Source organism: Leptodactylus fuscus, chromosome 5, assembly GCF_031893055.1.
Source record: "Leptodactylus fuscus isolate aLepFus1 chromosome 5, aLepFus1.hap2, whole genome shotgun sequence".
In the NCBI taxonomy this organism is placed as follows: domain Eukaryota; kingdom Metazoa; phylum Chordata; class Amphibia; order Anura; family Leptodactylidae; genus Leptodactylus; species Leptodactylus fuscus.
Genome location: NC_134269.1, coordinates 187,468,979 through 187,491,538, shown reverse-complemented (window position 1 = coordinate 187,491,538; position 22,560 = coordinate 187,468,979). Strand labels below are relative to the sequence as shown.

At 44.3% G+C, this 22,560-nt stretch overlaps 1 protein-coding gene across 2 annotated transcripts; it reads left to right on the top strand.

The window, feature by feature from the left end:
- Positions 1-4,813: 4,813 nt before the first annotated feature.
- On the top strand, positions 4,814-13,118 carry NIPAL4 (NIPA like domain containing 4). Of its 2 annotated transcripts, XM_075276396.1 has the most exons (6): positions 4,814-4,847; positions 9,323-9,574; positions 10,560-10,616; positions 11,747-11,837; positions 12,012-12,172; positions 12,502-13,118. In XM_075276396.1, exons 1-6 carry the CDS (start codon positions 4,814-4,816, stop codon positions 13,116-13,118), a joined length of 1,212 nt encoding a protein of 403 aa, XP_075132497.1. The 2 variants fall into 2 exon arrangements, with proteins under 2 accessions (XP_075132497.1, XP_075132496.1); XM_075276395.1 differs by lacking the exon at positions 4,814-4,847 and having other exon boundaries at positions 9,232-9,574.
- The last annotated feature ends 9,442 nt before the right edge of the window (positions 13,119-22,560 follow it).

Below are 22,560 nucleotides of genomic sequence, written 5' to 3'. Positions count from 1 at the left end.
CCGCCTAGAAATAGACTATAAAGGGGTCCAGTGGGTTTACGCCAGTTTTATACTGAAACTAGCGGAGAGTAAGGTCCTCCTTGTACGACTTTTCTCTTCACTAATTTTAAACAGAATCTGCGACGGAGACTCCAGCGCTGATGTGAATGCAGCCTTACCTGTAGCTAGGTCTTGGGAGTATCTATAGGTCCCCATACACTAAGGCTGACGCTTGTGAGTTGGCAGAATGGGCCGTCAATCTTAGGTTAATCTCCTAACTCTCCCCAGATGATGGTGAAAAGAAGGATCGTCCATGTTGAAGAAATATAAATCAGAGGTGCCGGGCAGCACTTGCTCTCTTCTCCCCGCTGACACACATGCACACTCTGCCGAACCAACCATGCGTGTGCAGTGTTGGACTTTGGGCCCACCCTCCAACAACCCCTAGGAAATAGACCGTATTTACCTTCAAATTCGGGTGTCTTCTGCTGGACCATTATTGTGTTAGAGCCGGGGCCCACCAAAGGATCCTCTGGCACTCTGATGGGAGAGGGAAGGGGGTGACGGAGAGTTATTGAAGTTGTATGAGAACATTAAAGTTACAGCCACTTCTAGAGTCTATAGAGTTAAAACTCTGTCTTTGAATGACCCAGCCTTCCATGAAACGAATAGTCCGAGCTCTTTTCTTTCCCTCCCCCTCCTCCTCACTCACCGGTGATCTATACAATCCATCCAAGAATTATTTGTAGGTGCGAGTGAGTACACAAGTCAATGACCAAAGTTACCTCAGACAAGCAATGTCTGTATCTTCTCACCCAGAGAAAAACCTCAACTTCCAGACATGTAGTGACACCTGAAATACTCGCTGAACTGGTCTGAACATGGACAGAGTAATGGAGGATGAAGAATTCAGTGGTACCAGATCACCTGATACCGACTCATTCCCCCCTGACCCACAGATACGGAAACAATCTAAGAGGAGAAATGTCAGAGGAACAAAACATTTAGAAACTATCCCCAAAAATGTGGGGATTTCTGTGATGTATTATATTCAACCTTATCATATAAACTAGAAGGCTAAGGACTAGAGATGAGCGAACAGTAAAATGTTCGATATTCAATATTCGTTACGAATAGCATCTCAATATTCGACTATTCGAACGAATATCGAACCCCATTATAGTCTATGGGAGAAAATGCTTCACTACAGGGGATCCTACCATTCGACTCAGGAGAGTCACCAAGTCCACTAAGACACCCCAGGAAATGATGCCAACACCCTGGAAAGCAACTGAGACAGCAGGGGAAGCATGTCTGGGGGCATCAAGTACCTTTATTATGTCGGGATCCCCTGTCAGCTTCCGATATGCCGGAGCTGACTTTTTCGCATAGGAATGCATTGACCAGCGTTGATTAGCCAGTGTACAGCATTCGGCCAATCAACGCTGGTTCTCCCTGAGGAGGCGGAGTCTAAGAGCCGTCCACAGCAGTTTCCATTCTGGTCCGATTTTAGACTCCGCCTCCTCCAGCAGAACCAGCGTTGATTGGCCGAATGCTGTAAGACTGGCCAATCAACGCTGGTCAATGCATACCTATGGCGAAATGAAGCAGAGCCAGCCGTGCGCTCAGCTTGGCTATTCCTCCTGTCACACTCATCTCTGGTGTAACATAGCTCAGCACACACTCAGCTCTGCTACATCTCTACACTCTGTTGTACGAGATGTGTGTAACAGGAGGAGTAGATGGAGGGTTGGTTGGGTGTAGTGCAGAGCTGCTACACCAGAGATGTAGCAGAGCTGGCCGATGTTAGCAGAGCTGAGTGTGTTAGTCTGCTGCATATCTGCCAGCTCTCCTACATCTACATTTCCTACACACTCAGCTCACCTACATCGGACACTACACGCTCAGTTTATCGGTATAGTCGAGCTGAGTTTGTAGTATCGGACACTACTGTTTGTTGATTAAGCAGAGCTGGAATTGTAACGACTATCGTATTCACTACACAGCATGTACCCCACGCTGTGTAGTGATTAACCCCTTCCCCCCCACCACCCCCACCGGTGTCTGCTTACCTGCAGCTCTTTGCTCTTGGTCCACTTCAATCTTCAATTTTTTTTCACTGCCTCCGTTGTCGTATTTCCTGTCCCACCTCCCCTGCGCAGTTATTGGTGCAAAAAACGCGCCAGGGAAGGTGGGAGGGGAATCAAATTTTTTGTGAGTTTTCCACGTGGTGTTCGATTGGAATCGAACACCTCGAACGGCCTGATATTCGATCAAATATCAATTCGATTGTACGCCGTTCGCTCATCTCTACTAAGGACGCATATAGTGAAAAGCAACAGAAAAGTGCAGCGAAAATGCATTATGGTCTTTTTCCTGCATCATTTTTGCTGCGTTTTTTCTTCTATGAAATCTATAGAGTTAAAATTACCGTCATGTGATTTCAAAAACACAGCTTTTCTCTGCTATGTATGGATGAGGTTAAATAACATCTCATTCACTTTGCTGGTGCCGTATAATGCATCCTCAACCCAACTCAGCTCCAACCCAGACAGCCATGTTCAGACATCTCCTGCCTGTAATTCTAAAAAAAAAGTCAGAGATTGAGAATAACGTAAGAAAAGAACAGGCCAAAAGAGACTTCAATGACCCCAGAACAGTCATGACCCTCAAATGACACCAGGGAAAATCAGATCAGTAAGGGTATACGCCTCAAAACCCTGACCAAAAAGATGGCTCCCACTGAAATCAATGGGAGCCGCTCAGGTCTTTTTTTCCGGGAGCCGTTTCTTCCGGCTCCCAGAAAAAAGAAGTGAGATGCTTATTCTTCCGGCCCGATTCGCCTCGCAATTCGGCCTGAAGAAACTCCCTCCTCCGCACTAGGCCCATTCATTGGGCCTAATCCGGAGCAGAGTGCATGGCTGGATGCCGATGCTACCCGTTTTTTGGATCGGAACCTAAAGCGGCCTCCGCCTCAGGTTCTTATCCAAAAAAAAACTGTGTGAACTTACCCTTAGAGATAGAAGATTCTTATGTGAACCTTCAAAAACTGGCCAAGAAATGGATTAAAGCTCTGGAAGAAATGGACGTCTATGTCTAAGGCCCCACTGCAACAGTTTTGGAAATCGTGTTAACTGCGTGTATTTTACAGCAAAGGGGGGATGGGATTCTACTACTACAAGTATAGAGGGGACAGGAGCAGACAGTATTTGACATTACAATGTGACAAAGAATTAACATATTAAACAATAGGAGCGAGGGTCCTGCTCATAAGAGCTTACACACATTGTAGGGGAAAAGCTGTGTTTCTGAAAAGCTCATGCATCTCTGAAAATTACAGAATTATGTTAGTTTTAACAGCTGAATCTTGAGAATTTACCCTATAGAATTAATAGGGGAAGAAAAAAGGCTGAGGAAAACATGTTTTTCCGCTGACGTAATGAAACACAGCTAAAAAACACTGTGGAAAAAACGTGACGGAAACAAATCATGCAGAGGCTAGGTTCACACCTACGTTGGGGTTTCCTTTCTTCAGGTCCACTAGGGAACCCCAAAAACAAAACCCAATCCGCTTAAAAAGCAATTACCTGCGGACCCCAAAGACTACAATGGGATCTGCGTTTTTTTCCCGCAAAAATGTGGAGAGAAAAGTCCTGCTTGCATTTTTCAAGCAGAATGAGGGATGGAATCCCCAAACGGTCACCGAAGATGTGACCGTAGCCTGAGAAATGTTCCCCTCATGGCATGAGACAAGACATATCGCACTCAGATTACCTACTGGTACACCTCGCATTGTATGTAAATAGGCCTCAATGTGCAATAAACACTGCAGTGGTGCTAGGTTCACACCTGCGTTCGGGTCTCCATTCTGTGGTTTCCATCTTCTGCATGCAGAAGACGGAAACCTGTCAGATCGGTCCGGCCGCAAGCGGCAGTGAGCGTTTTATGCTCTCCGCTGCGAAACCGTTTTTTAAAAATCGGACACAGAGTACTGCATGTCCGACTCTGTGTCCAGTTTTAAAAAAAACGGTTTCGCGGTGGAGAGCATAAAACGCTCACCACCGCTCATGGCCGGACATCTTTCAAACCCATTCAAATGAATGGGTATGAAAGAGTCCTGCAGGTTTCCGTCTCCTGCCTCTGTTTTGTGCAGGAAACGGAAACCTGCATAAACAGAGACCGGGCGCAGATGTGAACGAGCCCTAATTAGTATTTTATTACGGTATATATTATTTTACATTTATTTTAGGCTATGGTCACACTAGTGCTGTTCCCGATTCCGCTTAAAATATACAGAGCAGGACTTTTCTCTCCGCTGATTTCACGCAGAAACTGGGTGGATGCCATTATAGTCTATGGGGTCCGCAGATTTCCATGGATTACTGCTTTTTAAGCAAATAGGGTTTCTGTTTTTTTGTGTCCTCAAGTGGACCCGAAAAATAGAAACCGAACTCTAGTGTGAACATAGCATTAGTTAGATTAAAAATACTTGGCACAGGCAGGTATTCATTTATTTTGCTTCCTTATATAGCGCCTTCATATTCCGCAGCGCCTACAGGGCCCACAATCTATATTCCCTATCAGTATGTTTCTGGGCATAATACACACAGAGCTGGCAGTTTCTGGGTGGGCAGAGGAGATTGCACTTAAGAACTGTGCAGGAAGATAAGAGGAAAGGGGCGATACTGCTGGAGCAAGAGGTGTGTACAAGTTATTTAAGGGGAGGGGGAGGCTGACACCAGACCTGGTTACCATCCACCTCATTGCAGGTGAGAAGACAATTAGTCCCATTCTGAGCGTGTAGGATCTGGCATGTGTCCTGACTAATAGAGACATGGCATCTCCATTCAACCACAGCTGTGCCAATGGTGAGTGCAGACCCTTACCCTCTATAGTAAAGTGCTGCCATCCTTATCAAGGTCATCCATATTTAGTATAACATTTTGTATCTGTTACTTCTTGTGCTTACTGAGACATTTGCAAAACTTTGGAGGGTTTCTTTAAGACTCTGGCAGAGCAAGTGGCATTAAAGTTTGTTCTCCCTATCACCTGGGTATGGCCTTAGGCTGGTAACAAAAGGTTTTGCTAAAAAATGTCATTTTTCTACTTTTATTCATGCTGTGTTTGCATGTGGTTTTGGGGCAAAAAATGCTGTAGCCAGATATTGCAGGAAATCTAAATCATATCGAGCATTTTAGGGTCAGTAACACTTTTTTTTTTTCCGAAAATGCATACTACTTGGGGAAAAAAAAAGTTATGTTTGTTTTTATTCCCTAAATATCTGCCATAGCAATGCTAGAATGCTATATAACGGAAGACCTATGCTTCATTCACACCTGTGCTCAGTGTCCAGTGTGTGCATTCTGCCGGGTTTCCATCTTCAGCCCTGGCGAAACTGGACAGGCTACAGGCGGACATGGATGGTCACCTTTACAAACACATTCAAGTGAATGGGTTTTAAAGCTGACCGCCGGGTTTCTGTCCCCTGTCCAGTTTCACCAGGGCTGAAGATGGAAACCCGGCAGAATGCACAGACTGGACACCAAGAACAAGTGTGAAACCCCTTTACTAGTGCTGAATGCAATGTGGTTGATCCTAAGGCCCCGTTCCCACGGAGTAACGTGCAGCTCGTTCATTTTTTTTTTTTTTTTAATGTAGACTATGAGCCCCATATAGGGATCACAATATACATCTTTATATTTTATATTCATTTAAGTATGTCTTTGTAAAATGAGAGGAAATCCACACAAACACGGGGAGAACATACAAACTCGTTGCAGATGTTGTTCCTGGCTGGATTTGAACCCAGGACTCCAGTGCTGCAAGGCTGCAGTGCTAACCACTGAGCCATCATTTTTCCCCTTGTGCCCCTCATTCTGACACGTAAACACGTGTCAGAGTGAGTGCTTCAAAACAGATCCCATTGACTTCATTGAGCGCTGTCTTGCGCGCGATACACATTGAAATCAATGGGAGGCCTTTTAACCCATTGATTTTAATGTGTCGTGAGCATAAGATGGCACCCGTTGACGGCAAGGGGATCTGTTTTGAACCACTCACTCTGACACGTGTTTACATGTCAGAATGAGCGGTGTGTTACTCCGTGGGAACGGGGTCTAATGGTAATCTTGTCTCCTCTGCATGCGCTGGGATATCCTGTGTGTGATCTATTTTATCATCATTACATTTCCATTCAAGGAATATTGATCACATCATTCCCTTACAAAAGCAACTAAATTCTGCAACTTTTTGTGACTTAACTCCTCTTGCTCTGCACACTTGATGACATCACTGGAATAGGCCGCTTGGCTGGGGAGAACTTGCCGGGTGGGTTCCCATTGCTGGAAGTGTTTGGGATGTCATTTCCTAAAGCTGGTAACCTGAGCCTGAATGTCTGAGATACAATCTACATTCTGGCTACAAGCTGTTTGTGGTTGAATGGATACTGTTTTTTTTTTTTTTGTTTGTTTGTTTTTTAATCTTTGCACTTTTGAACTTTTTAGGACTTAATATATAAAATACATTGTGATGGCCAGATGTATAAAAGGAATTCAAATCTTTCATCAGAATTTATTTTATTAAATCCCACAAAGTTGCTAAATCCTTTGGCATAGTCGTCTGTGCTTTGCTTTACCAAATACTCTTCATCTCCACAAGGAATTTACAATGTCTGGATAGAATTGGAAATATAAAAAAACACGAAAACTTGGTAATCTTCAGTAGTTGATACCTTTTTAATGGCTAACTCATAATGATGACAAATGGCTAACGTTTCGAAGCGCAAGGCTCCTTTGTCAAAGCAAATTTAAAAACATTTTTGAAGGATGCATATATATATATATATATATATATATATATATATATATATATATATATATATACACAGAGCAGGCACAAAGGGTGTTAGATTTCAGGAGGAGGGGGGGGTTGTTAGTAGTTGGTGAGACAATGTAAGCAATTGGTGGAGACATTTGCTAGAGACAATGTGGTAATTGGTGGAACTTTTTATATGCTCCCTAAACTACACAAACCTGGGAACCCAGGGAGACCGATCATCTCATGTGTGGGGACACTCACTGAACAGATCTCTGGATGGGTGGAGGGCACTCTGAAACCCCTAGTGAAGGATACAGCCAGCTACCTTCAGGACACCACAGACCTATTAAATAAGCTATCCACTATAGGTCCCCTTCCAGATGGAACCATCCTGGCCACCATGGATGTAGAATCCCTGTACTCCAACATCCCACACCAGGATGGTGTAAACGCCTGCCAGTTTTTCATGGAAAAGCGAGGTATGAGCGCTGAATCAGTGGTGAAACTCACGAAATTCATCCTCACCCACAATTACTTTTCTTTTGGTGACTGTATCTATCTACAGCAGACTGGCACCGCAATGGGGAGCAAAATGGCGCCACAGTACGCTAATCTCTTCATGGCCAAGCTTGAGAGTGACTTCCTCTCCACCTGCACCATTAGGCCCCTGGCCTACTACCGATTCATTGACGATATCCTAATCATTTGGACTGGGTCTGAACAACAGCTGAAAACCTTCCATGAACTATTCAACCAATTCCATCCCACCATCAACCTGACGCTCAATCACTCCTTCTCGGAAATAAACTTCCTAGACACAGTCATCAAGATACAGGACAACAAAATTGAGACATCACTGTATCGGAAGCCGATTGACCGACCAACCTACCTAGGATGGGACAGCTTTCATCCGAAACACATAAAGAACTCTATTGTGTACAGCCAGGCCATCAGATACCATCGCATATGCTCTAACCCTGCAGATAGAGAAGAACACCTCGGAGTCCTCAGAGACACATTCTTGAAGCAGGGTTACCATCCAAGAACGATTGATAACCAAATCACCAGAGCCACCAGGATACCAAGATCGGAGTTATTAAGATACAATACCAAACAGGAGAACAACCGAGTGCCCCTGGTTGTCACTTATAACCCCCACCTGGAGACGCTGAGAGGAATCACACGCAAACTACATCCACTACTACAAAAAGACAACCGTCTAACATCCATATTTCCGGACCCCCCTCTCCTGTGCTATAGACAGCCACCAAACCTCAGGAATATGATGGTCAGTAGCTCACTAACATCCCCAACCAACGCAGGAACATTTCCATGTGGGAATAAGAGGTGCAAAACCTGCCCCCACATACTGACCACTGACAGGATAGAGATACCAAACTCGAACAAGGAATATAACATTCCAGGTACCTTCACCTGCAGCACATCCAATGTAGTGTATTTAATTATGTGTACCAAATGCTCCACTGATAATCTGTATGTTGGAGAGACCGGACAGCAACTTAGACTGCGCATGAACTCACATCGCCATACTATTAAAGAACAAAGATCTGACCTTCCCGTGTCAAAACATTTTTGCAGGGGGGACCACAACATTACCAATGACATGAAAATTCTGATTTTGAGAGGGAATTTCAGATCTAAGAGAGAAAGACGCATACATGAATATAAATTCATGACATTGTTTCGGACACTAGAGTGTGGGATTAATGCATCACAGGGGTTCATGTCTTTTTACAGTAGTGTGTGATCTGACAAGGACCTGTAAGTGTTTATATTGTCTCCACCTATTACCACATTGTCTCTAGCAAATGTCTCCACCAATTGCTTACATTGTCTCACCAACTACTAACAACCCCCCCCTCCTCCTGAAATCTAACACCCTTTGTGCCTGCTCTGTGTATATATATATATATATATATATATATATATATATGCATCCTTCAAAAATGTTTTTAAATTTGCTTTGACAAAGGAGCCTTGCGCTTCGAAACGTTAGCCATTTGTCATCATTATGAGTTAGCCATTAAAAAGGTATCAACTACTGAAGATTACCAAGTTTTCGTGTTTTTTTTATATTTCCAACCCACTGGCTAACACGGTACAACAACGAACATTTCCCTTTACTGGATAGAATTGGGTATTTGTTCTTTCTTCCGACTCCATTGTTCTACTTCTACTTCTTTTCTTATCCCAATTGACTCCATTCACCTGGAGGAATCCCCAACCCCAGGGAGTGTATTTCATTATGTGCAGAACCGCCACATTGAGGTCTTTTTGTTTATAGGGCCACTAACCCTGCAGATGTCCATAACCTCTACTTGTAGATATTCCTGGAGATTCTCTGAACTGAAGATCTATGCAGCAAAGTAGTGGGTCATGGGGAAAATCCCACCAGGGAATCCTGCCTTACACTGCTCTCCTGAGCTTGATATGACATGTACTATAGGATCTCTGAATGTATTGTACACCACGCCACATATTAATAGGATTGATGCTTTCTCCATAGGGACATTGGTCACACTGACCTGCTCCTCACGCCCAGTGATCTGCCAGATTTTAGGCGAAGTTGACTCCTCCATCTCCATTTCTCAGAACTTGACTCTTAATGCAAGTTCACCCCCTACTGTGAAGTCTAATGACCACGATTTTCTTATCGGATTGGCACTGGCAGTGTTCTCCAGCATGCTCATTGGGAGCAGTGTTATCCTCAAGAAGAAGGGTCTTCTTCATCTGTCAGAGCGGGGGCGTATACGTGCAGGTATGGAAAGCTGGGTTCAGCGGGCTCAGTAATAAATGGACTAATGTTGAAATGTGCCATGTCCATCTTGGCTCCAAAAAATGAAATGTATATATTAACCTTTTATCTTGTCTTCTGTGCCCGCACCTCCCATGCAAAGGTGTCTCCAAGGTAACAGACACCAGAAATAACCTTTGTAGTCTCATCCTGAATTAATACAGGAAGATTTATGAAATATAATATTTAAAGGGGTTATTGGTTTCTAAAATTCTCAGGCTAGGCCATCAATATTAGATCTGCAGGGGGCCGACAACCAGGACTCCTGAAAATCACCGATACCGAGGCAGCGTGGGAGCATCGCATCGCTCAATCACCATATGACCTGTATAAGGAAAAATATTTTTGTACCGTGTTAACCAGTAGATATGAAATATAAAAAGTTTTTGAGAGTCTTCAGTAGTTGATACCTTTTTTAATGGCTAACTAAAAATAATGACAGATTGCAAGCTTTCAAGGCTCTAGTCCTCTTTCTCAGCCTTGAAAGCTTGCAATCTGTAGTTTTTAGTTAGCCATTAAAAAAGGTATCAACTACTGAAGACTCTCAAAAACTTTTTATATTTCATATATGACCTGTAGCAGTGAGTGTCCTTACTGCAGCACTGCCCCATTGAAGCCCATGTATCTATGCTCGCTGCTACAATTTATATGGCAAGTGAACAGGGTGGCTCTCCTGCACTGCCTCAGTACCAGTGTTCTGCTGGGGTCCTGGCTGTCAGACCCCCACAGATCTAACAGTGATGGCATTTCCCAGGACAACTGCAACTTGGCTGAACTACGATTGTAACATGTATTGTGTTTCCCACACCAAACACAGTAGCCTAAAATAAATAGAATATTTTAAATAAAACATTTTATATATATATATATATATATATATATATATATATATATATATATATATATATATATATATATTTTTAACTTTTTTTTTTTTTTTTATTTCTAGGTGCTGGTGGACACGGATACTTGAAAGATTGGTTGTGGTGGGCTGGACTTCTTACAAGTGAGTTAAATTTGGTCAGAGGAGGGATCTGCTTTGATATGCATTAGAATTCTATTGGGAGGCTTTTTTTGGAGGCTGATTTTGAGTCTGATTCCTGACCAAATATCTGACCCAAAAACTCAGTGTGAACTCAGCTTTAGGGATTCCTGAGTCTTGCACACTTATATAGCGCTGTCATATTCCGCAGCGCTTTATAGCTATTGTGACCACTCGCTGTCCCATAAGATGCTCACAATCTAAATTCCCTATCAGTATGTCTTTGGGAGGGAAACCATAAAATAAAGTTCCAATATTGGATGTTTACTAGGATGAAGCTAAAAGGCCTTAACTTGTAACTGCAAATTAAAATTATTCTACAGTAAAGTAGTATAAGCAAAAAAACCATTAACAAGTAAGGACATGCCACATCGCTACTCAATCCCGATCCAAACACACCCTCCATATCGACAGCACAATAAAGCACAAAATACAATAGCGTCAATAGTCGCACAACATACGGCGCAAGGGGCCGTGGACCTTCCCAGCAGATGTCATTCCTCAGGATGTAAAGGCGTCCAGCACCGATCACAATGAGGGAGCAGAGTATTGGGGTTCAGGGGAATTGCACCATGCTCCCCATACCTTATTACATTTCTGTGGACAACCCCTCCCTTTGTATATAATTTAGTTAAATGGAAGAACTGAATTAACCAACTTCCGCCATTGGGATATCGACGGAGATTTTGTGGCCATCCACCGCAGGGCGATGGCGTTCCTGGCATAAAATAAACATTTGCGGAGGAAATTGCGAACATGGTGCTGCCACACCTCCTCCAGTACGCCAAAAAGGCTAGTTATTTAGTAAGGGTTAAGAGGATATTGTCACTCCTTAGGGAGAGACCACCATATAGGTGTGTGTGTGTGGAGATTTATTAAGCCTTTAGCACTCCACTTCGCAAGGAACCATGGGAAGAATATGCAAATTGCAAATTTTGCATATTCTTCCCATAGTTATTTAGTAGTAATGCTGTCCTTTATTACTTCTAGGTGACTTAATATTTCTAATTAATTTACATTATTTAAATTAGCTTTTTTTAGCCTTTTTTTTTAAAACATTTTGTATTTAATTTATTTCTAATGTAATATTACAGTGGGAGGTGGAGAAGCTGCCAACTTTGCTGCATATGCTTTTGCGCCGGCCACGATTGTCACTCCACTTGGAGCCCTCAGTGTCCTGATAAGGTAATGTCTTACATCGAATGACCATGTACATACAGTCTATCAAACCACGGAAATGCTAAGATTAACACATTAAAGATGCTATGAGGGTCCTATTTTATTATGTGTAACTGCCAGCCATGTATTTGGGTAACCCAAGTTCAGACCTTCTTTTGACTAACCCAACTTTTTCTTTAGTGCTGTGATGTCCTCTTACCTGTTGGGTGAAAGGCTGAACCTCTTGGGGAAGTTGGGGTGTGCACTCAGTGTGTTGGGAAGCACTGTTCTGGTCATACACGCCCCAGAAGAACAAGAAGTGACTACATTACAAGAGATGACCTCAAAGCTCAGAGACCCAGGTATGAGGGGCGAAAATCAGGAAAATATAGCAAGTGGGGAAAAGACAGATTGGCTCGTGTATGAGGCAATTGTTAGAATCTATATCACACAGATCATAAACATGGAATGGATCTCTTGATGTTGAGGCCTCCTGCATCTCACTTACAAAGATGAGGCCATGTGGTGTGCCCAACCATGCAGATGTATGATGGCATTATTTAGCCAGTAACTTAGGTGGCATTGTTTCGGTATGCAGCGCTGGATTGTGGGGTCTTGCTCTACAAGTCTTTGTAAACTGTCTTATCAGCTTGCTTACACATTGGTAATTTTTGCCTTTGTTAACCTCTAGGTTTCATTGTCTATATCAGCATGCTGTTCATCTGCTGCCTGATTCTGATCTTCATCCTTTCCCCTCGTTATGGCCATGCTAACATCCTTGTCTACCTGGCAATATGCTCTCTCCTGGGCGCCTTCTCAGTGTCCTCTGTGAAAGGCTTGGGTATCGCTGTGAAGGGTCTTATCACAGGTCTACCAGTTGTCCAAAATCCTCTTCCATGGGTTCTTATTCCCATCTTGATAATCTCAGTGGTCACACAGGTGAACTACCTCAACAAGTCACTGGACATCTTTAATACATCCTTGGTCTTTCCCATCTACTACGTCTTATTCACCACAGTGGTCATCACTACATCTCTAATCCTTTTTAAGGAATGGGTGTCTATGTCTCCGTTCGATGGAATCGGTGCAGTTTGTGGATTCCTGATCATCATCCTAGGGGTCTTTATGCTCCACGCCTTTAATAACCTGGATATAAGTCTTAATAGTCTACAGCAACAATTGCATTGTGCAGCTCCGATCAAGGAAGAACCCAAAAAGGAGGACAAGATTATCTTAGTAGAAAACATGGAGACAGAACAGACTGAATATACTGGCAGTATTCCCAAAGTGTTTGTTATTTATACCTAAAGACTCTGCACCCTCTTTTTGGTTTGGACTAGTTGACTTGATGCTCTTAAATCTTCACTGGAGTGACTTCAGCCAAACGGTGACTCCTTCTACTTCCAAGAAGATCATTCTTCTTCTTTGACCTCAGGGATCATTGGATGTACCCGGTCCATTCCCTATAACCATATTCCATAGGTTCCCAATCCTGGATGTTTTTGGATAAAGCTGCTTAGTGATGTAACATGACAACAGTCTGCTATGTCGCAATGACGTTGTCCAACCAATTTCTTCAGTTTTGTAGCATTTGCTAAATATTTATATTGTGTACAACATGTCCTCTCCTGTACATACTAGGATGCATTGAATAAGGCCAGAACCCTATAGTAATCCCCCCCCCTTCCTCCTTAGCTAACCTTTCTAGAAGAATTGTGGTTTTTGTACATATTTTAGTATACTGTGTTTTTGGTTACATATTTTGACTTTTATCTGAACTGTTTTTGGTTTTGGTTTTTTTAAGGTTATAAAAGTTACTTCAAAACCAAATATGTGCTGGGCTGTTTTACTATTGGGCTGAGAAGTGGGCCATCCAGTCCTGCATATATTTACTCTCTACTAGTTCAATGTGAAATTAAATAATGAAACTGTATTATGAGATATTATAATAAAGGGACAACTGCACATCTGAAGTATAAGACGTAACTCCTCCTCGCTATGGGCTGGACTTCCACCTTATGTCTTTGGCGATTGAGGACCAATGATATCTCCAGTGGGCTAGGACATGACTTCTCAGCTGAGACCCTGTGTCATCTGTCTAACAGATATATAGTCTCATAGAGGCAAAGCACAAATTCTAAAAAAATGGCATTAGGTTTTTCTCTGATCTGAATCCAACAAAGGAAATGTCCATGTGAAATCTGAGTCCTATCCAAGTGCTGTTTGGCTGTCAGGGGCCATTCACATGGAGTAATTTTGGAGCTGATTCTGCCTGGTGGTCTGCTCCAAAATTTGGCCGGAATTTTTTTTGAGAGACTGACTGAACTATTATTTACAACCATGAGAAGCACTGAGGGCAGTAACCTACGTCCTGAGGGGGAAAGTCAAAAGCCGGCTGTGTGAAGGGGGAAATAGGATATGGCTGGATGGTTTGCTAAGAGGGTGCAGGGACTGGTTACACTGCCCTGTCTGGTGCAATACTTCACTGAAGCTCTGGTTTGGGGCCTCTAAGTGGTTCTTAACCATACGCATGCCTTATATTCCCGCTCCCCCTTCCCCAATAATGATAGATCATGGGGTTCACCACCCACAAATTATGTTCTGGGGTTCCCCAGACCCGCAGAGTATATTAGTGGAGGTGTAAACATCAACCAAGTTACTCATCCCCCTGGGCTTCAGCACTGCCTCCTGAAAGATGTTCCACTCTAAGGTAAGATGCTTCAGCAGTCCCTAATAGCAGTTTGTGGGTCGTGAGCCCTACAAATTGCCATTATGGGGGAAGTTGCTTTAATATCTTTTTTTCAAAAATTGACAGTTTGACAAACCTCTAAATCTTTAAAGAGGACCTTTCACCGATTTGGGAACAGGCAGTTCTATATACTGCTGGAAAGCCGACAGTGCGCTGAATTCAGCGCACTGTCGGCTTTCCCGATCTGTGCCCCAGGTAAAGAGCTATTGGTACCGTAGCGCTTTACAGTCAGAAGGGAGTTTCTGACAGTTAGCCAGGGACGTCCTTCTGCCCAGCAGCACCTATTGCGCTGTACAGTGTGAGCGGGGAGGAACGCCCCCACCCTCTACTTACAGTGCTTGTTCATAGACAAGTATTATCAGGAGGAAAGGGGGGAGTTCTTCCCCGCTCACACAGTACAGCGCGATAGGACGTATCAGACAGACTGTCAGGAACGCCCTTCTGACTGTGAAGAGCTACAGTACCAGCACTGATAGCTCTTCACCCGGGGCACAGATCGGGAAAGCCGATAGTGTGCTGAATTCAGTGCACTGTCAGCTTTCCAGCGGTATATAGAACTGCCTGTGCCCAAATTGGTGAAAGGTCCTTTTTAATTAAAATATATATAGATTATACAGTATATTCCTACCTACATATATATTTTTTTTAATACATAGGACCCACAGTGGGATACTATATTGTGCGGAGGGTCTACTATGGGAGAATTCATTAAAATATATTAGAATGGACACAGACTACCAGTTTCTATAGATACAATTGACATGCTGTGATTTCCAAAACCACAACAATTTTGAAAATTACAGCGTGTTTGTGTTTCTTCCCCCGGCACTAGCAAACCACGGCATTTACACCACATGGGGCTCTGGCGTGAGGGTGTGTTTACACACGTTATTTTTACACCATTTTGCTAATCGTAGGGTAAAACTACACCACTAATGACAAACTTCCACGTACTGTGCAACGAGGAGAATGGGGCTCATAGGAACGCCATGCTAGCAGTCAGTGGGTGTGCCAAAATCAGTATGATCTGTCAGTGTCAAGATATATTTCCCCTCCCCCCCCATTATTGTACCTAAAATAAAGCTTTATATTTTATAAATGTTCACTTTTATATTTTCTGCTGTTTTGTTATCTAAAGCTGAAACGGTTTTGTGTCTCCAAGGTCATAGAAAACCAAAACTTGTAATGATGTAGCAAATTGTAACTTAACTTGCGGATCATAATGGTGGTGTGCAGGATCTTTTCTCTCTGCAGATTTTTGGCATATTCTGTAGCAGAATCTCCGATGCAGATGTAAACCTATCCTTATAATATAGAGGATGGTCTCTTGATGTCCTGATGTGATTAGCTTTGCAGAGGAGGGTTCTCAGCCTGCTTTGCTGCTGTTCTGGCTCTTGATCACATGATCGATGGACCGGAGTAGAGAGGAGTCTGACTTCACCGGGAGACGCAGGGGAGCCTGCGTTATTCAGGGCCCAGAATGAATTTGTAAAAAATTTATATTGCCACATAACCCCCTTAGGCTTGGGCCCAATGGTGTGAAAATGCAGCTTTTTGGCCACAGTAAGAAAAAACGCTGTTTATTACATAGCTAGGCACTGCAGATTATGGGGTCCAGTTTATCTCATGTATCCTGTTTAGCTGCCTGGCGTTACTCCTTCACTGTGCTTGAAAACCCCTTAAATAACAGCCAGAAACAGAAGTTAGATTTAATACGGCCACAGCAGCCATATTTATTAACAAATAATATATATAACAACGCACAAAATTATAAATGAAGGCAATTAACATAATTTAACCATAAAATTGTTGATTATAACTGTTAAATAGCATTATGTATAAATATATTATATATTATAATAATTATCGTTGAATATAATTCCCCCCCACCTCGCACAGTAATACAAAAGTACAACAATAATCAGATAGGGAGGGAAGTCTTGTGCTGCTGTTATGACTAAGGGCTCGTTCACATCTGCGGCCCGGTCTCCGTACTTAGGTTTCTGTTTCCTGCCTAAAACAGATGCAGGAGACGGAAGCCTGCAGGAGTCTCTCTCACCCATTCATTTGAATGGGTGAGAAAGCTGTCCGGCCGTGCGCGGCGGTGAGCGTTTTGCGCTCTCCGCCGCGAAACCGGGTTTTATAATCCGGACACAGAGTCGGACATGCAGTACTCTGTGTCCGGATAAAAAAATCCGGTTTCGCGGCGGAGAGCGCAAAACGCTCACCGCCGCGCACGGCCGGACCCGGTTTATGGTTTCCGTCTTCTGCCATGCAGAAGACGGAAACCATAGAACGGAGACCCCAAACGCAGGTGTGAACCTAGCGTAAGGGAAAACAGATAATCTACATAATCAACAATTCCCACTTTTGCCTTGGAAGGCTGTGATCCTGGGGTGAAATCCGACCAAAGGCAGTGTCTGCATGGAGTTTGTATGTTTTCCCACATACCAGAAATCTACTGATGCCTGCGTGTATGACAGCCTATAACTCCATGGCAGTCTCTCTGTGAAAAGCGCATTACAAATGTTTGTCATAAGGATAGGTAATCCATATACTAGTCCTGAAATTTTAGATTTACTGTAGTCCATGGATGACTTCATGTGGATAACATGGATGTCACATATTCAGGACCCTTATCTAGTAACTGGATTGGTTAGGGAGTGACAACGTGACAACAAATAGCTTTTGTCACTATGGAGGACCCATCATGCTCATGTTTTACATGACCGGCTCTATTTACAATCCCCACTGCTCACCTTCTGCATCTCATAATCACGTCGCTAGGGCCCCCTGAAAGGCAGAGGGGGATGCGGATGCAGCTATGAGCAGGATCAGTAAGTGAGACTGTGGGCCCACGGCCAGAGTAATTTTTGGGCGAAACCCCAACAAATTTTACTATTATTATATATTTGGGTCTCTTCAGACACCAGAGTATAATGATCAGAGGCCCAAGGGAGGCCCTATGCTCTGGTGTAACTCCCTGCAGTATTAGGGCCTCTGTATGACGTCACATATGTCAACTGGGCCAAGCTGGCGTCACAAAGCACAACAATGCCTGCGTAACCCACATCTGTGCCATAATTGAAGAGGGCCGAAAACAGCAGGGAGTGCGCAGGAGCTTAGGAGAGTTGAATAAAACTGATTATTATGTTTGTCACCTCCTCTGGGCTTCCAATCATTATACTCTAGGGTCTTCAAAGACTCCAGAGTATAATTATAGTTTGTGGGTGATTCACTATAGGGCATAATACTTTTTACAGGGGCCACTATGGACATAATACTCTGTGGAGGGGCCACTATGGGACATTATACTATGTGGTGGGGTCACTATGGGGCACAATACTGTCAATACACAATACTTTTTGGAGGCCAGTTTGGGACATTATTGTCTGTGTAAATTGTGCGTTATGCTGTGCAGGGGCCAGTAAAGGGGGTTTAGTTTATGAGGCGGGTATATTCATGAGGGCCATGATCCTCCCCGCCCTCCTTGCAGTGATGGACGGGATGTTTTGTATGTAGATATACAGCAGCCAGCCATGAATTACCCCTTAGAGGGGCAGAAAGGGAGTGAAGGGAGTGTTCTCCTCAGTTTACTCAGTACTAAGTGATGGGGCCACTATGGCACCTTTTACTATGTAGAGGGGCCACTATGGGACATTATACTGTGTGGAGCAGCCACTATGGGACTTTATACTGGGCCATGATAGGGCATTATAGTCTGTGTAGGGGCCACTATAAAGACATTATACTGTGGAGGGGCACTATGAGACATTATATTGTGAGGAGGGGCCACAATAGGGCATTATATTGTGTGAAGGGGCCTTTATAGAACATTATTCTTAAAGCGAAGTAACATTTAAAAAAGGAAACACAGCTCAGGGCCAGGAGCATGGTCTTCTCCCTCCACATGTTCTGTAATACACAGTTTGTCCCTGGATGGTCCACATCCTGGTCACCAGCTGGTAATAGTAGACGAGATCGCAGGGATTACTCTAAGGGACATGTCATTTCTGGTGGATTAGTCTGAATAGTCTGAGCATCTATAGCTCTTAACCCTTTCCAGACAACCCATACACTGTATTTATCCAGGCAATTGTCACCTTGCAGTGATGTTTAGGCTGCCAGACATATCAGCTCACCCAGTATTCCCAGGAGTCACCTGCTTTTTAGGCCCCCTGTGAAAAAACGAACAAAAGCCTCGTACACCCGGCTACCAGGTCCTTAGTATACACCAGGGCTAGTGTTAGGGGGGCAAACTGGGCAATTGCCCAGGGCCCCAGCACTTGCAGGGGCCCCCTGGTGATGGAATACTTTCCCTATTAATATAGGGAAAGTATATGTCGCAAGGACAGTATGTGCAGCTGCGGCTAATACAGAGCAGCCAGTGCAGGAGCTGAAGGTGTTGATCGAGGAAGCTCCACTCTGCGCTCTCAGGAGGCCCCCCCCCCCTTCTCTGGCTGTCCTCTGCCCAACAGTGAGAAGGATGAGGAGAGCCCAGGAGGCGGGGCTTATCCCTACACAGAAGATGGACCCTACCGAGATCCTGCCATTATAGCCTGCACACAGCAGAATTAATTTAGTTGTAACTCCATATGCCTGACATTAATAGCAATTAACCCCATCATGTCCCTCGAATTAACCCCTTGTGTACCCAACCCCATCATGTCCCTCACATTAACCCCCTGTGTACCTCACATAAGGGTTACTGATATGTGAGACACATGGAGGTACTAATAATGAAGATACCTTATTATTACCTACATGTCTCACGTATCAGTGACTCTTATGTAAGGCACACAGGGGTTAATGTGAGTGATACCACAAAATACAAAAAGCTGATTTAGGCTGCAACTCACCATAGAAAAACTAGGAGACTTCAGGGTACACGATCCATCTTTGGGACTAATCAAAGCCGTATAAACTTGCATTTGGAAAGTAGAAAGGATCGATGATATCCTGGCTCCTTAAAATTTAACTTTTATTCCATACTTTGAATAAAAACAGTTACAGACGTGCAAAAAAGTCAGAAAAAACACATGACAGAAAAACGTGGTTAAAAAGAACGACTGACGCGTTTCGGGACTAAATGTCCCTTAGTCATAGCATCTATACAATGTTCTAAGGATCTAGTGGAAAGTCGTGGTTTATATAGCCATTCCTAGCACCTGATTAACATCATTAATCAGTTGGTGCACAAGGTTCATTAGCGACTGTTCATTTATAAACAAAGTTTGTTGAAAACTTGAAATTGTGTATTCCAGTATATAAATCAATCAATCAATCAATAGATAAATAAATAAAATATACACTTAATAGGACAAACCCACCTGTAGAGATTGAAAATCCATTGGTGTCATATCAAAAAATGCATGTTTATATATATAATACGATAATACAATAAACTATGTGACTGCTGGTCATCTGCATGATCGCTCTATCCGTATGTCACTTTCATATAAAACAACAGTAGTAGCTAACACGTAGAAAGGCATACATGTATCCGTAATACAAGCGAATAAAATGTAAGCCACTATGGAGTAAGTAGCGGAGTATTCTCCATAGTGGCTTACAGTATACAGACACGCAGCGGGAACTGTGAGTTCTATTTTTTCCAAAAAAAGGCTCAAAGTTTAATGGTCTCTATGCGGGATCACATTGTGAAGGTCACAGTCTCCCATACCATAGTTCATGGTTAGAGGCATTTACACCCCACCCCCTTACATACCTACTTATGTTGGCCCCTTTTGACAATATATCTCACCTATACATACCTCCCAACTTTTGAAGAACTGAAAGAGGTAGAAAATGTGTGATGGGCGTAGCGCGCTGTGGCAAATTTAGCTCCGCCCACTTTTATGTTGAGTCTGCCCATCTTCATTCATTTTTCATGTGCCCCCACACAGTATAATCCTCCTACAGTCACCCGTACATTATATGTCCCCACAATATAATGTTCCCTTCCAACTGCCCCAAGTCCCTCTCCTGGTGTCCTAGTTTAAACTGGCGGAAACTAGAGGGGACCTGAAACTGGGGCAGCTGGAGGAGGACATTAACAGTGGGGGTAGTTGGAGAGGGACAATAAATTAATGGCAACTTGAGCGGGACATTAAACTGGGGGCAACTAGAGGGAGACATTAAACAGTGGGGGTAGTTGGGGGGGTAATACATTAATGGCAGATGAAATGGGACATTAAACTGGGGGCAACTTGAGGCAGACAGGTCCAGCTACCTTCATGGTTTATTGTCCCCTCCAGTTGTCCCTAGTTTAATGTCCCTGCAGTTTAAGTGCCCCCTTCATCTACCCCCAGTTTCATGTCCCCCCCCCCCAGTTTTCTCCCCCAGTTTTTTTTTTTTTTTTTTCAATTGTAATTTTTATTGAAGAAATTTTTTGGAATACAGAACAAACCAGGGAATCAGATACAATCCAAACAATAAACGGTGCAACCAAATGAACATACAAGATAATGCAAAGGAAATAAGGAGGGGGAGGGGAGTGGGAGGGGAGGGGAGTGGGAGGGGAGGGGAGGGGAGGGGAGTGGGAGGGGAGGGGAGGGGAGGGGAGGGGGGGGGACGGAGTCAAAGGCCCTGAAGAATGCAATAAGAATCCCAGTTAGACCAAACAGCCTGGAAGGTGTCAAGGGTGTGATTAAGTGATGCAGTTAGGAATTCCATGCTACACATGGATTTCATCCTAGCTATGAGTTCGGAATCTGTAGGGGAGGAGCGCCGCTTCCAATGAAAAGCGATGAGAGTTTTAGCAGCTGTGCAAAGGTAAAGAAACCTCCCCCAGTTTCATATCCCCCTTCATCTGCCCCATTTCATGTCCTCTCTCCATCTGCCCCATTTCATCTCCCCTTCCATCTCTCCCCATTCTGCTTAAAAAAATCAGTGAGACAGAGGTCTGGCAGTAGAAATTTAAGATGGCAGCTCCCAGAGATAGAGTCAGTCTTATTGGGGGGCGTGGCCTGAACATGGCGGTGTAAAGCAGCATATCTCCGCAGCTCCTAGGCCCCTAAGCAGATTTAAAGTCTCCCACTGGGATTTCTCCTGTCACCCACCAACGGAGATGGTGATGCGTCGGGGTCGCAAGGCACACTCTTCTGCCAAGGTTGAGCCGCTGCTGGCCCGGTTCCCTCCTCTGCAGCACGCTCCGCCGGGTCCAAGATGGCGCCGGCGCGCATCATAGCGGATCTGAACTCGCAGCTGCTGGCATCGCGGTCTTCCTCCAGCGCAGCTCCCTCTGCTTCCCCTGCTCTGCAGCCGGCGCCGCTCTCTCAGGCTTTGGAGGGATTGGGTGCTACTCAGCCTGGACTGTTGCCGGCGGTGCTTTCCCCGGCTTTGCAAGATGGCGGCTGGAGCGGTGAGTCGGCTCCCTCCCCCTTCGGCTCTGACACCTCCACAGACCGCGACAGTGCACCCACAGGGTCTGCTCTTCTCCTCCTCTGAACATGGTCCCCTGTCTGGCTCCCTTTGCTTGCCTCCTCCTTCCTCTGAGCCACAGCATGTGTCCCCTGGTCCTGCTGCTCAGTCTCCCTCATTCAGCCTTCCATCTCCTGCAGAACTACCTGTGTTGAGGCTCAGAGACTCCCTTCCTGGACTGCCCCTCACCTCTGGCCCCCTCTCTGTGTCCCCTGAGGCTATGTCACTTGCTCCCCTGGGGGACAGGGTCGTGCCACTGCATTGCCATCCTAGGGGCCCCAATCTGGCACCGGTTTCCCCTGCGACCTCCCTTCCTGCATCCTCCAATGTGGACCTGACTTACTCCTCGACTCCTGCTGTCCTGCCTCACTCACCCTCATTGGACTCTTCTGATTCTTCGCAGCAGGACGTACCTTCACAGTTGCACTGTTCTAAGGGTCCTAAGCTGTCTGACATATGGCAACTCCTCCACGCTTTGCCTACTAAAAAGGACTTGGGGGCCCTGGTCCGTAGGGTTGAGGAGCGACAGGAACAGATTGTGGCAGAATTCAAGGCTGAGATCCACTCTCTGTCGACACA

Bases quoted from the DNA above. Each gene is read 5' to 3' on its own strand.
- NIPAL4 (XM_075276395.1), top strand. From the start codon at position 9,247: ATGACATGTACTATAGGATCTCTGAATGTATTGTACACCACGCCACAT. The intron at 10,617-11,746 runs GTGAGTTAAATT...GTAATATTACAG, and splicing joins GTGGGCTGGACTTCTTACAA to TGGGAGGTGGAGAAGCTGCC. The intron at 12,173-12,501 runs GTATGAGGGGCG...GTTAACCTCTAG, and splicing joins CTCAAAGCTCAGAGACCCAG to GTTTCATTGTCTATATCAGC.